This window comes from Calypte anna, chromosome 5A, assembly GCF_003957555.1.
Source record: "Calypte anna isolate BGI_N300 chromosome 5A, bCalAnn1_v1.p, whole genome shotgun sequence".
Taxonomy (NCBI): domain Eukaryota; kingdom Metazoa; phylum Chordata; class Aves; order Apodiformes; family Trochilidae; genus Calypte; species Calypte anna.
The window spans coordinates 19,285,980-19,301,203 of record NC_044251.1 but is presented as its reverse complement, the minus strand read 5'-3'; the positions used below and the strand labels follow the sequence as shown (position 1 = coordinate 19,301,203).

At 35.6% G+C, this 15,224-nt stretch overlaps 1 protein-coding gene across 1 annotated transcript in view; it reads right to left on the bottom strand.

Moving 5' to 3' along the window:
• The window catches only part of TTC6 (tetratricopeptide repeat domain 6), a 54,889-nt gene extending 41,133 nt beyond the window's left edge, over nucleotides 1–13,756 (bottom strand). Inside the window, exons 1-2 of the mRNA XM_030452483.1 lie at nucleotides 12,974–13,756; nucleotides 1,804–1,934 (exon numbers count right to left, since the gene is read on the bottom strand). Coding sequence (XP_030308343.1) covers nucleotides 1,804–1,934; nucleotides 12,974–13,756 — 914 coding nt within the window. The remainder of the gene's footprint in view (nucleotides 1–1,803; nucleotides 1,935–12,973) is intronic.
• Between the last annotated feature and the right edge of the window lie 1,468 nt (nucleotides 13,757–15,224).

Genomic DNA, 15,224 nt, shown 5'->3' with positions numbered 1-15,224 from the left:
TAAATTCCCAAGTCTCTACTGAAATCATTTTTGCCTGAATGAGAACAGGGTCAATGTTATGAAATAAAATGTAAAAGTTAACCACAAAAATGAAATACTGAGTTTGAAAAGCAACTCAATCACACAATACACATGGCTGATTAGGATTTAAGGCATTCTTACAGCCCTTAAACCCCATTTATCGTAAAGGATAATGTTTTTTAAAAGAACTGAATACATTTACAGCATAAGTGGAAATAATTAACTCCCTTGGAGTGTGAAATCAGAGATCAGTCTTTCAGTAAGTACATCACATTAATTTAAAATTAGAAAGAAATATTTCACACTCCTTTTTTTATTCGATAGTATATTATCTTTATGTTTATAGTATTTTTATCTCAGGATGCTCTAATACAGTTCATTACTTCTGCAATGCAATTAGTACACAATTTAAACAAATAATTAATGGCAAAATTTTTAAGTTTGAACTTACAAAATTTGTGATGGTTTCTGTACAGGAAGGCAAGCAAAATATTTCTCAAATTCTCTACTAACTTTTTCTCTCTGTTTTTAATTTAATTTAAATAGATGAAAACCAATTTCCATGTTATTTTAATTGCATTATAGTTACTGCTTTTGTATAGAAGTTTATCATTTCAGTGAATTAACTAACTGAATGTTTTATCATTGCAAACTAAAATATTTGGAGCATGCTGCAGGTAAAGGTGAATGTTTTTACAGCACACACTCTCCTAAAACAGCCTATTTATCACTCTTTGAGGAAAGGGGACATGAAAAAACAATACTATGTGTGTGGCCTACATTACCTTCACTTAATGCACTAAATACAGGTATTTTAGAAAATCATGCAGTTTCTGCACCATTGATAATCTGACAGTAAGTATTTATTGAAGGTAAAACACTCATTGTCTGTTGACACTATTTGTTTTAATATATAATCTAGCTAACCAAATGATCTTTAAGCAATGCAGATAAGCAATGGCATGCAAAGGGTCACTTAAATGCCAATTTGACTGTTTCATAAACTTAAGCATTCTTTTCCCATGACTATTCTCAGCTACTTAATTGAAAGTATTATCCATTTACAAACTTTAGGCCTGCCATAAAAAAGGCTTTCTTCTATATCCAATAGACCTTTCAGGACCCTAAGAACAACAAAAGCTAATAATTAAAGCTGCTTTTCTCTTCCCCCCTCCACCTTTTTTTTTAACCTCAATAGAGAAGTGAAGCAACCTATGTTACATCTAAACAAAGGTATCCAGAAAGATCTTATTAGAAGTGAAGACCATAAAACTGAAGAGTCTCACTTGAAATGGGATGGACAGGACCTGGTCTGACATTTGTCATCTGCACTCCTACCACAGAATGACAGATACAGCCTATGAACAGAGCAAAGAAATAAGCAGCTGTCCTTAAATTACAGCTCTCCATGGAAAATATCCTGAATTTCAGACAAGCTCTGACTGTAATACAAATTCAACTTAATGAATTTTTAATACATCTTCTCTATTTAAAGATGATGACTTACAGCTGGCATTGCTTATATTAAATTTGTGGTATTTTCCATTGTTTGTTTTTAATTATTTTGATTAGATTATGCCTGGAATCGTATGGACAAATTCAACCCCCACATAAGCAACTTCAGTTTCTGCTGAAGACAAGTTTCATCTGCATACAGCAGGACTGAACAGGCCCTCTGGATTTTCAAAAACATAAATCAGAACTATTTGAAGGAGACTTGCAATAAGAAAAATGTATTTTCAGGTTTTTTCTTATAATAATTAAATAAGATTTTTTAATTACTTGGGATTTGAAGCCTGACAAGCCAAAGATTGTTGCAAGTCATGTTCCTCTTGTTGCTCTTTCTGAACTTCATCTGCTTTAATTTTTTGTATTGCTTTTCCTTCCACCTGTAGCACATCGGAGGATGGATCCTTAAAAGTTCATAAACAGAAGTTGAACACAGGGTTACAAACTGGTTAGTTGTAGGGATATTTTCACACCCACCCTGGAGTAGAACAAGGAGCAACACCACACAAACTTTGACCATCAGAAAACATAATTCAAAGAAAATAGAGTACGTTGCACCTGCTGACTACACTACATAGATCACAGCAATGTCCACATTGTATTGATTGTAAGTAGATATGTGATAAAATTTTACCCCTAAACTTTATCCCTAAAATTTGCATCCCTAACCTGCATTTCTGAGCAGTACGTAAGATGTGTATTTCAATAGATTACATAGAGAATAATAAAACCAATATCAAAATAATATTATTATTTGGAAATACTCAACTTAGAAGACCAGGAGCATACCTAAAATTGTATTATATTCTTATGCAAATTCAAACAGATATACATGGTGCAAAGGATGACTGTTTTAGAAAACTTTCTTCAATGTTATATTTATTAAAGACAGGAAACTCAACAGGAATATAGATGTAAAAACTCCTGCTGTTTCCACCCACAACTGCTCATTCCTGTTTATCAGAGCACCATCTGCTTAGTTGTGCCAAAACCTGTTGATTCACACTGCAAAATAGATCAGATAACTGATCCATTTTGGAAAAAATAGTAAAAACTAAGTGTTGAAGAAAGGCAGAAATTAATCTGGATCTCTGATTCCCTTTGTAGAGTGTCCCTTCTACAGAAATTTTGTCTGAGGTAGGCAACTGTAATCCAGGAAAATAAAAAACAGCAAAAAAAAGGAACTACTGAAGTCATTATTGCTGCCAAAGTGTCTGCACCCATTTCATAAAATTGTGCCTCAAAATCTCTGCACTTGTTCCGCTTTTTCCTCCATAAAACCTCAACCATCCCAAAATTTCCTGCAAACTGTTAAAAATCTTCCTAAAACAGACTAGCAGTGCCATCAATAAAAAGGAAATCTCCTTAACAGATTGCATACATAACATAGCAAAGCACAGTCAGGAAAATGCAGTACAACCACTAGAATGATGCAGACAGATACCAAAACCACAGGGGGGAAAACAAAATTGAAAGTGCATCATCTTTAAAAATTTTTTGTCTCAATACAAAAATGAAGTCCACTTTTTTGCCCAGCTCTTCCTGATACACCATGACAATTATGTCTGTAAGGCTGGATAGCTTAGTTTATAGGGACCCAAGGAACACACCTGTTGTGAATAAATGTCTTTCTAATAAATATTATCAGTCAAATATCTGGTTAAATGAATTGCCAAAGCATAGGATTTTACTCTTCTTTGTCCACTCATATCCTTTGTTTATCCCAGAATATAACTGGGCAGAATGTTGTTGTCAACAGGTAACTTCAGCAGTATTTAATTTCCTAAAAGAAATCACCACATGCAAAGAATATTGAAGTGTATAGTTCATAAACAAGTATATTACTCACCAGTAAAAGATCCTGAGAACTGCAGAAGGTACCTAAATGACCCACTGCATTCTGAAAAGGCTAAAATTATTTCATATATTTGCTGTTTATTTTTTAAATCAACAGCACTGTTTGTATCAGCACATACATGAAAAAATATGAAGGATCGAAGTCAGATACTCAATGTTTACCAGAGAAACTGGAAGTGAGTCAAAATTTTACATAGAGAAAAGAGGCTGAAAAAATAAGGAATACAGAAAAGTTTGCAAACAATAAGTCTACATGAAAATGTATCATTCAAATTAGTCAAGCATGACAATTATTTGTTGCTTTTAAATGTCAGGTAAATGTTTCTGTCATGATCTCTTGTCCAGTTTAAAGACAAAAAGTAACCTGATTGGATGCATTGCCATTACCAGCTTTTGGAATGCCCAGATACTCAAATGATTTGAAATAATAATGCATGTAAGTGATATCCAAATAAACAAAGATAATTTATTTCTCAATATCTTAAACACCAATATGGCTAGTGAATACCTCCAAACCTGAAATTACAGCAGCTACTATTTTTAAATCATAAGTCAAAGTTCTGTGATTTATTTTTTTTTTAAATAGATCATGGAGGACTTCATCACAGTCTTGCTAATGAATTATTTAGACTATACTAAGTAGAGGGAAGTTCATTTAAGCCTAAAATCAGAGAACATGAGCCAACATACTTTCTCTTAGTCACTTTAAATATATATAATTTCATTTTTAATTCATTTTCTTTGTATAAATACCAGTGAATTAGCATACCACTTATTAAAAAAATAATTAAAAATATGTGATTCAGTTACAGATGTAACAAAATTACAATAACAAAAGCAACTCTCAGCATTATTTCATGTCACTGCTTTGCGTATGTCCAAATTTGCAAGTTCATCTGCAATCAATTTATCTTGAAATTACATGGGTTCTGCAGCCCACTAAGCAAAACAAAATAATTTTTAAAAAAAGTCACAAAACCATGGCAACGAGTAGTGTTCTTCAGAAATACTAATATACAGTACGTTGCATTTACTCTGCGTAGAAATAGTTCTGATAGAGCATTTAGCCAAAACGCACAGGTTCTGAAAACCATTTATGTTTCTAAATTTTTGTCTCCATTGCTTTCCCTGTGTATAAAACTGAAAACATGCACTTTCAAATTAAATAATACATTTAAATTATGTAGCTTTTCAGGTTAAGTTGCAACCTACTTGGTGTACAATCAGTGAACACACACTGATGGGTGTTGCTGCAAAGATACCATCAGTACATTACAGAAGTGGCATGCTGCCCAAAATAACAATGTTTAAAAAAATTCATCATAGTACCCCAGTACTGATAAATAAATGGGAAACTGTTCTGTTGTAAATAATACACAATTTAGAAATCATAAATTATCTTTCTATATCATTGAATATTATTAAAACTACCAGCAGTTACACTGTATTGTGTACTATTTACACATCATTTACTGTACTTAGTAACCAAAAGATCATTATTAATTGTATAAAACTTTATAGCCAAGTACACATGCCACATGAGATTTGAGTTCCTGAAGAACTGCAAACATTTCTGACCTATACACAGGCAAATACTGTAAGGGAAATTTCAAAATACAGTATTTGTGCTAATTTAGCAGGATTTTTCATTTCATCTTATTCAATATAATTTTATTTTAATCCATTTTCTTCCACAGGAGAACTCTAATCCATCTAATAGAAATAATTTTGCTACCATGAAAGTTGCTAGGAAACAAATCCTTAGATGTAGAAGAATGCCTGTCAACTGGAACTGTTCAGGCCAGCATCACCAGACCTTTCAGGGCTCTGCTTCATGTATCCTTTAGCCCAGTGCAGAATGAAGTGCCAGAACTGATGAGGAGCTTTTGTTGTCTCCTTGTGACTCCCTCCCAGAGCTGCCCTATACCTTAGCTCTTCAGGTTAAGCTGTGGGTATCTTGGATATCCTAAAGTTGATGCAGAAAGTTGGTTGCTACTGCTCTGGAACTGTAAGTAGATGCTTACCACTCTCTACCCCTTTCTCCATGCAGCTAGAAGAGACACAAGCAGAGCTAAATGATGGTCAGTGGAAGGAGCTGAAAAAACAGCTGAAGCAAGCCCCTTAGACATTCAGACGTTTTCTCATTCTGACTAGACCTCTGCCTTATGGAGACTGGACCTTGAAACAACATATTCACAAATACTGGGCCATCAAATAGCATCCTGCAAATGTCTCGTCCTCTTTTGATTTTGGTCCCTTTTATCTCCTTTTCAACACCTCTGTCTTCCCATGTAGCTTATCCAACCTTCTATTCATCTGATTTATTTAAGTTTAGCCCAACACTCTCTGGTATCTCTGAACATAACACTGCCTAGTGGGAACATCCCATTCTTGGTTGTCCACATTATACCACTGTGAACATAGTGTTATTTTATTTTATAATAAGCATATATAATAACCTTAGGAAAAGTAATAATTCACATCTAAGATGCAGAAGAACCAGGTTAAGCTTTTATTTTAGTATCTTGTTATACATTTGATATACTAGAACACTAGAAACTGAGAACATATGGGAAAAGACATTATTTGGTCTTAGCAACACATTTTTTCCTCTGTGGTACTTACTCTATAAACCTAATGTGTTAAACCTATAAACTTAAAAATTTGAGCTGTACATTCAGAAGTTTTATATTCAAATGACATTTTTTGTCATGTGTAAAATATCACAGAATGAAAAATATATTGAACATTGTGCCATTTTCCAGGAAAGCATTTTTTTATTAAATGTAGATTAGGATTCTATTTATATGATGTTGCATTTGTAATCTTCTTTCCAATCTCATAAAGAAAAGCCTAACCCAACATCTGACCAAATGAACCTAATTTGTTTTTCCTCTAACCTTAAGCTGCAAGACCAGTATGGAGACCTGTTTTATAGAAAATCATCTTTTAAAGGATAGGTGGTAAGAAAACCTTTCAGATCTCTGTATATTCTAAAGCATCAAAATCTTAAGAATCAGAAAACTATACTACTATCTCACAATAGTACTAAGCTACTTACCCGGTTCACCTGCTTGTTATATGGTAACTGCTCATCTTTAGGCCAAGATTAATTTTCTGCACCCTCAACCATATATAAGTTTAAATATTTAAATTTAGAAACAGTCTGAATGAGAGACATAGAATGATGAGCACTAATGTGTATTAATACAAATTAATGTCTTATAATAATCAGCATGTTACTTGAGAAAAGTGAAATTCCTTATTTCCAGCACTTGGAGAATCAAAGCCCACAAGAAAAGGAATGAACAATAGACACAGAAGAGAGAAAAATAAAGGTATACTTATAATTTATGAAGTACCAAAATGTTTTCAAGGACTACTTAATTTCCTTCTCAGTTTTATCAGTTTAAAATATGAACTACCTATCTTAACAACTCTGCAAGCAAACAGACACACTATTAACTTATTATATTTTAGCATTCCTAGATAATGCAGAATGTTACCATGCTTGTTTGGTGAAAACTTGGCAGGGCTTGAGATTCAGTTTTTATTTCCTGATGTTCAATTGGTGCCTGCTGTATAACCAAGAGAAAAAAACTAATGTCAAATAAGAATTTTTTTTAAAAAATCACACTACCTTACAAAACAAAACAACAGCAAAACAATATGTATGCATAAATTATAGTTTGAGTCTTCATCACACAAAGTAGTTTTAAAGCAACAAGTACATTCAGAAAACGATGATTTAACTCTCATCTTTTGCACGTGCTTAACCTTTTACTAAAAAATAACTCCTCTATGGATCTGCTTCTAGTAGAGAGTGCAGATTTTCAACTGATCATTTTCTCCACAGAAGAAAATTAAAATTGCTCCACTAGCAGAAAATCTGCTACAAAATTTAAAGTTGTTCTCCATTCCTGAACATACTCTTCTTTCTCATCAAATGAATGGTTCAACATTCCCCTTTTTGTTACAGTATATCCATAAAAATGCAGATACACACCCTAAGTAGTCTTAAGGACAGTGTACTTTCTGAGGACCTGGGTAGCATACCTGCAGGTAGCTCCACACACAGACACACTTCACCCTTTGTGCCATTTGCTGGTTTGAGGAAATAAGGTTTAAAGATAACAGTAACAGACTGAAGTATATAATCTAAACTGCATTTAATTTTATAATACAGTTCTTTAAAAATGCTACAGTAACGTTCAATAGTTCTGAGGAAAATATTTCAGAGCCACAAGTGGATGCGAGAATGCATTAAAGCTACCATTAAATCTATCAGCTGAATATGTGTTAGGAACAGGCTGACACTTCATGAAAAAAGTCCTTTGCTGGCACTGAGAAGTGTCCATTTCCTCTTGTCATGTAAGAATATTCCGTACATCAGAGTTTTTATCCCACTGAATCTATTGTCCACTAAGCAATCTAAAAATATGATTTTTAAATTTTTTTTTGCATAGTACTACATTTATTCTTACAATGTAAGATACATATCCTGAGCTGTAACATTGGGGTTTTTTCATATTAGAAACGGAAAAGGAAAAAAGAGTCTGCAGACCAAAAAAAAGTGAAAGATTTGCATATCACCTCAAAAATGGCCTTGCAGAATATTGCACACATTGGTGTTTTGCTTTTAACCAAAGCCTTAGCAAGGTATCTCCCTCTGACAGAAAAGACATCTAAAGAAAAAAAAATCCTGTTGTATATTTTTTCATCACCACAAGGGTAAGGAACTAATGGAATGTAGTAACAACTCAGATGAAAAAGGAAGAGACTTAGCATTATCTTCCCAAGATTCACCAAATAACCTTCCTCTTCTTTGCAACACAATCTTATTTACAAACATGGTAATTGCTGCAGACAATTATTACAGTCCATCTTAGCTAGCTGTAATTTTTTCCCCATGCAATTTATTATCCAATTCATGGAATCAAAGTGAAATTTTCACAAAGCCTTTCATTCATCCAGACTGGATCAAGTTAGGTTCCTAAACTATGATGTAATATGTAAATTACAACTTTACATATTAATTTTCCTGTTCTGTCAGAAAGCATCAGAATTATATGAGCAAATATTATTTTAATTTCATCTTAGACACCTGTACATGTTGTATGATTGCTTTCCTTTGCTGGGTGTGGTGTTTTCTCTTTTGTCTACTCCCCATGGGAGAATCACAGGCACAATGCTATTGTGTTATTTTAATAAAATGATGTGTACTGTGTACATATGTACTAGAGGCTGTGTGTTTGCATTAACAGAAACAAGGCCAAAGATGTGTGATCTACTTTTAGGAAACAAAGGTGTTGAGAAGTCTGGCAACTCTTAATTCCTGTGGGAATCTGTTCTGTCCATTCTTTAGGAAGCTGTTTCCGGCACTAAAATTTTAACCTTAGGATAAGAAACTTCTACTGTGCCTTTAAAAAACAGCTTTCTTCGTCAGAGCCTTTCTCCTACAGGTGTAGAAAACTATTTAGGTACACAAGTACCACAATAATTCATTAGAAACCATTTTAACATTTTCAGTCATTTTCGTATGCCTAGTATCCTGTGTAGCTGACAAGATTAACTGTGATGCCTGATGTACATTAAATTAAAATTCTGGTGGTAGTGGTATTGGGTGTGGGTTTTTTTTTCTTAAGTACCTCTAATTTGTTTGACTTAAATATTTTCTTTTGGAATTTTTTTTAATTCCTCTTTTGATATTTACATGCCATTAAAGTAAGTTACTTTCCTCTGTTTGACAAGAAAAGTCTCTATCACCAGCACAGAAAAGACTCTGATAGATGGCAAAACAAAGTTAATCTAGATATGTGAACATACAAATATTTTTAAACAGCCTTTTAACATAATGAATTTATACAAATCCTTTATGCACAAACAAAGCTTATCACTCTATACCCCTTTGGCAAAGCTTGAAACTCTGGGAGATTACAATCTATCTGATTAAAACCAGTTTGTTCTCTTAACAGCAACTTACTGTCCTAATGAGGATTAGTCTCCCCATTTTGTTAGACTACAGTGTAAAAATTATACAGGCAAGGACCATCCTTTTTAAGACAGGTATAAGTGATGTAGGCCTAATGATCATAAGAAACTGGAAAGAGATTATTGATAAAATGTAAGAAACTGCACAACTAGACTGTTTTTTAATTACTGGCACTGTTAACTTTGAAGAAATTAACAGACCTCAGAAGTCCCCACATGTATACCATGTACCCAACATGTCTCCCTAGGAAGCTTCTTGCAACATTATGAAAATAAAATCTTTGTTTAAAACAAAACAAACAAACAAACAAACAATAAAAAATTTAAAAATTAAGTAACTTCTCCAGAAAAAAAAAATCTAATGTATCCAGGAATGGTAATGCCCACCCTGGGACTAAGTGGTTCCTTTCAGGAACTGACAAGAAGTGCCCTGGTCTTCTCTCTGACATGATCAACCTTACTGGGCATAGTCAATAATTAATGCTTCCTGGACTAATCGTGTAATAGCAAGTTCATAATAAAAAACATCATGGCCTTGACTGAGCTACATCTTAATGGCCATGACAAAACCATGTGAAGAACTTTCCATGAGCCAGCTATAAGCAGAAAATAATAAAACCAATAGGAAGAGTTACATTTCTCCTACTAAAAAAGAACTGAGTGAAATGCATTCAAGCCTCCAGTTCATTTCACACATAGAATACATCTTATGCCACCTAAAGAGAAAAAAATATAAATTTCAAATGAGCCTCTTAAAAACACATTTATCTGAAAGCAACATATCATCTGTTGCATAGTTTTTATGTCAGTTGAAATTTTAAAGAACATACAGAGCAAAAAATAATGAGACTATAAAGGGATGAGCAAGTACTTGTTTGCGTTTGCTTATAAAGGAAATTTTGAATTTTAACAATAATTAGTTTCCATTAAACACTTTTGAAAGAGTGTTAATGCATTGCAAAGAAGATCTCAAGATTCACTACTGAGATTAGCTGAAAAAAGATAGATATTTATTCTTTTTTAATTAAAGTACAATTTATAATTCTCTTGCTGCTAGAATGGTGCACTATATAGTCCTTGTTTATTGTAAGTATTCAAATTTGACCTTATTTTTCAAGAAAAAAATGTTTTTTATTTAGTTATCACCTCCACATGCTCATCTTATGTAACAAAGAACTGATCTGCTGGAAACAATAACTGAAGATGAGCTGCAGCTTCAGCACCATGAAAGTTGAACATCGAGCTGAATACCAAGAAAATGCATTTCTGAAATTTATATAAACATCCTCCTATGGATACTAAATCCAACATATAACTTAACACATTATACTTAAAGGAACAAACCCCAAAGCAACAAAATTAGCCCAGGAATCGGAAATTACATTATTCTTATAATAAAAACTGTAATTTTTAACAGAAAATGTGGTAGGAATCGTTATTCTTAACTCTGAGGAAACAGAGCTAAGTACTGAAGTCCCATTGTGTTGCCATTTCATTCCCCAGATAATGCAAATGTGGAAGGGAAACCAGGACTCAGACCCCAGAGTAATATCATAAGCTATCAATGCTAACCAGTCAGAAATGCAAGATCAAGAATAAGATAAAGTGAATAGAATTTTTGGTTTTTTTAAGAAATGAAAAATATATTTAAATCTGAGAGCTTGTTTTCATTCTAGTGTTTATGGTCGTTTCTTAGGTATTGCTATTTCATTTAAAAGAATGCATTTCTTCCTTCATTAAAGAAGGCAAGCCTTGAAGCTCAGTGCAAAATAAATAAACCATAATAATAATAAAGAATTGCTCACCCTATTTATAAGGTCACTTAAGTTTAAAAGACACTTGCTGCAAATGTCTTTGATTTAAAGAGAAAAAAAAGTAATTATCAAGTTTCTCTTTCATCCTCATCAATGTTCATATGTCCCTATCTAAAAAACATTAAACAACAAACAAATGGACCAGTAAGTCATCAGCAAGTTTAAATTTTCACTTTACTTTGAACCTGATTAATGTAAGTTTTAGAAATAAAGAATTAAACATCACAGTACTCCAGAGGGCAGATTTTCAAAGTTCAGAGCCCAGCAGCACCCACTACAAACAAGAGAAAATCAGTCCTCTTCAAGTTTAGAATATCAGGACTTGCTAGAAGCAAAACTTTGAAAATACTACCTAGGACATAAGTCATTCATATAAATGAGTAAGAAAAACCACATAACTCAGCATGTTACCAATCACTATTAATTATTTCTGATAAGTTGAGCAAGGAACAGTTTTCCAGGTCCTCTTCTCTAATCCTCTTCCCATCTGCCTCAAGTATTTTTGTAACCAACTGACAAATTTCTACCAGATAAAGAGAACAGTTCCAAATTACTATATTCATAAAATATGAGTCAAACAATGACAAAGGATCACCTCAATACTGCCACACTAAGGAAAGTCTTATTTCAACTCAACTGAAATATACCAGAAAATAGAGTGGAAGACACTGTGAATGCCTCTACCAACAAAAAGCTCTCAGAATAGCAAACAAGAGAGCATAAATATCCTGGAAATGTGGTTTCAGACTACTGCTGCTCCCAGACTTACATATTTAAATTAACTCACTTCAGGATTCTTTTTCTCCTAATTTTTGTATTTAATCAATCTCTGGAATTGAATGAAACATACTACTTATGTTCTACAAGAGATACTCCGTGGTAATAATAGGTAGCATTTAGATAGCTGTAAGAAAAAATGTTCTTCATCATCTCTTAAAAAAGAAAAGGTTCATATGCTTTTCATCAGTATTTCAATCTTTATTGCAGAAGCAGTCCTTGCTGAGAAGAAGCAATCCACCTTCCATGAGTCTGTTCATTCCATGGCAGCAATAACAAGTGCTAGCATGAACACCAAGTGTGATATTGATGTTCATGACAACTTATGAACAGAAGTTTCATCCTCATCGAACTAGAACAAACCTATCAGTCTTGCTAAGAGAGGACAAAATGCCATCTGACCTAATTAGTAAGCTACTAGTCTAGTTAACAATCAGCAATCCTCTGGTGAAGATCCAGGCAAGTCTTCTGTAGCCTCCACCTGATGCCTTTTATTACTAGTATGTCTTGCTTTAATTAATTGAAGGGACTCTCCTACAGCTTCTTACACAATCTGCCTAACTGTGACAATAATGATTTTTTTTCTTATGGAGACTTCACAAGCTAAACAATATCTAAAAGAAGCAATACTTCCAACAATGCCCTAAATATATTTAATGCACTTTCTCATAATCTCTCACACTGAAATATATCATCTTAAAAAAGGGAGAGTAAAAAAAAAAATGCATAAGCAGCATAGTAAAAATAAATAACTGTCCAAGAGAGCTTATGTTTTAATATATTTTGATATTGTCTCTTTTTTTTTTTTTTTTTTAAGGACATCAAAAAAACCAGTAGAATAAAGAGTAAAGAATATTCTATGACACACTAGTGTCTTTATCCATTTGTTTTGTCTGGCTTCTGTGTTGTAACACATTGTAGGAACTGGAAAAAAAAATATACAACTCTTATAAAAGTAATATTTACCCAAGAAAAAAATATTGCTCTTGTTCTGGTTCACCTACTTCCATTTTTATGTTGTAGTTCTGGCCAAGAACACTCTCCAGGAGTTCTTTGATCGTCTGGTCTGAGGGGGATGGAGAAGTAGACTGTGGGGAAGCAATTACTTCATCAGTAGACCTTGCAACCACTTTCACAGGCGGTGCCGGTGTGGAAGTAGGCTCTTCAGGTTTGCTCTGCTGGAAGTTCTTCTCATATATTTTTAAAGTGTCTGGTCTAGTCACATATCTTGCCTCTTCCAACTGTTCTTGAGCAGACCTCACACTTGGCTCCTTGCTTCCTTTTCTCAGCACTCCTCCCAATTCAACATCTAAATCTTGTTGCTTTGCTTTTGAAATAATTCTGCTCCTCTTCTTACAACTTTCCCCAGTTATTTTTCCCTTTCTTGAAATGCTTTTACTTGTATCAGAATCTGTAGACCTTAATTCATCACTATCTTTTATCACAGTGCCTGGTTCATCAGTTCTATCTCCTTTTAAATGCTGTTGATACATCTGTAACATATGCACTCCCTCCTGTACTTTACTAACAGGTTTTGTCTTTTCTACTAAGGTAGAGGAGCTACTAACATGGAAACCAGACTTACTGTATCTTGGCTTCTGGGGCGGCGCTGGGCGCTTTGCCATTACAATTTTTTTAGTGGTACCTGCAAATGGTGCTATTACTGGTAGTTTTACAACTGTACTTTGTTGGCTACAAGTTGTATTTCCTCTGCTAACTTTTTCAGAGCAACTTCTCCGATTCTTGTCATCACTGTCTTTTTCTACAGATTTATTTCTTAGAGCCATCACCTCGAGATCAGGAGTTTGTTTTTTCATGGCCCTTACTGCAGAAGATACCCTTACTTTCTGTGAACTTCAGAACACCCAACGAATTAATTAGGAATATTTTTATTTATATTCATGACAGGCTTATGTGGATTCTTTGACCTCTGGAGAGGATAATGTTCTTAACTGATGCAATTGATCTGGTGCTAAATCTTCCAATTAGGGCTAACTGCTCACGTGTCTAGGAGCAGCAACTATTGCTTATTTGATCTTCCGACTATCCCACTGAGATTCCCTGCACATAGTTTCATGTTCCTTAATCACAGTCAGCTCTTCCACACAACTCAGTCCAAACTGCTCGTGTTTTCTAGCAATTTTCTCCTACTGCATGGATCCAGTAAATTCAAACAGAAAGGAGATTTTGGATTTTATATACCGACACAGATCCCAGTCTTGCAAAGACTGCCTCATTGTGCAAAGTGCCCCAACTGATGACAAGACTGCTCTCAACGTGTGTAATTAAGCACCCCGAATGCCTGTCAGCATTTTACCTGAGAACTGCACCATTTCTACCAAAACTCTCTACCATCTCTACCAAACTGAGAGTTGTACAGAAACTCCTAGAGAGCCAAAAAAAAAAAAAAAAAAAAAGGGGGTAAAGCTCAATGCTTTCTCCAAGTAACGGCAAAAAGCTTCCGACCTACAGAAACCAGTGACCCGGGGCCCCTCGCTTCACCCCCTCGGGCAGGCAAAACGCCTCCCTCCCCTCAGAGAAGCACCCAATAGCACACAGCCGAGCCGCCGGCAGCGGTAGGGCCCAGGGCAGCGCCCCAGCCGCGTACCGACGCCGGTCCGGCGCGGGGAGGCTGCTCGTACCCCCCCGGTGCGCAGGAGGATCCGGACCCGCAGCCCCGGCAGCCGCCGCGGCGCCGCCAGCAGGCCGGAGGGGGAAGCACGCGCTCCGTAACCACGCAACGGGGCTCCTGCTGAGGGAGAGAGGGGGCATGGCCGGCTGCCACTCCTCGCCAGCGCCCCCTGCCGGCGGGGAGGGCCTTGCGGGGCGGTCCCAGTGACCTCCCCGCCCTTCACTCCCTGAGGGAGCCGCGGCGTGCGGGAAACCGGGGGGAGCTTCTATGCCTTGGGCCGGTTCGGAACTGGAGGTCCGCACGGTTCGGCGTCGTGTGGAGACGTCGTTAGAAAGGTTGGGGCTCAGCCAGGGGTTTCTGAAGGCCGCCGTCCAGGCGGGGCTAGCAGTACCGTGCCAGCCTGGTTTTTCCCGGTGTAGGACAACCCCGGTCCCGCTGCCAGCCACGGGCTCTGTAAAATGTCCTGAAAATCCAAACCTAAGAATGGCATTGCTGGGAATCTGCCTACCCTGCGATGCAGCCGCTTCCTGCATACAACTACAGATGCGTTTTTTCTTTCCAACTAGTTTTCCTAATTGTCAAAGAGTCAGCTTGGAAGTGAAAGCCCAACTCAGCTGCCTGTG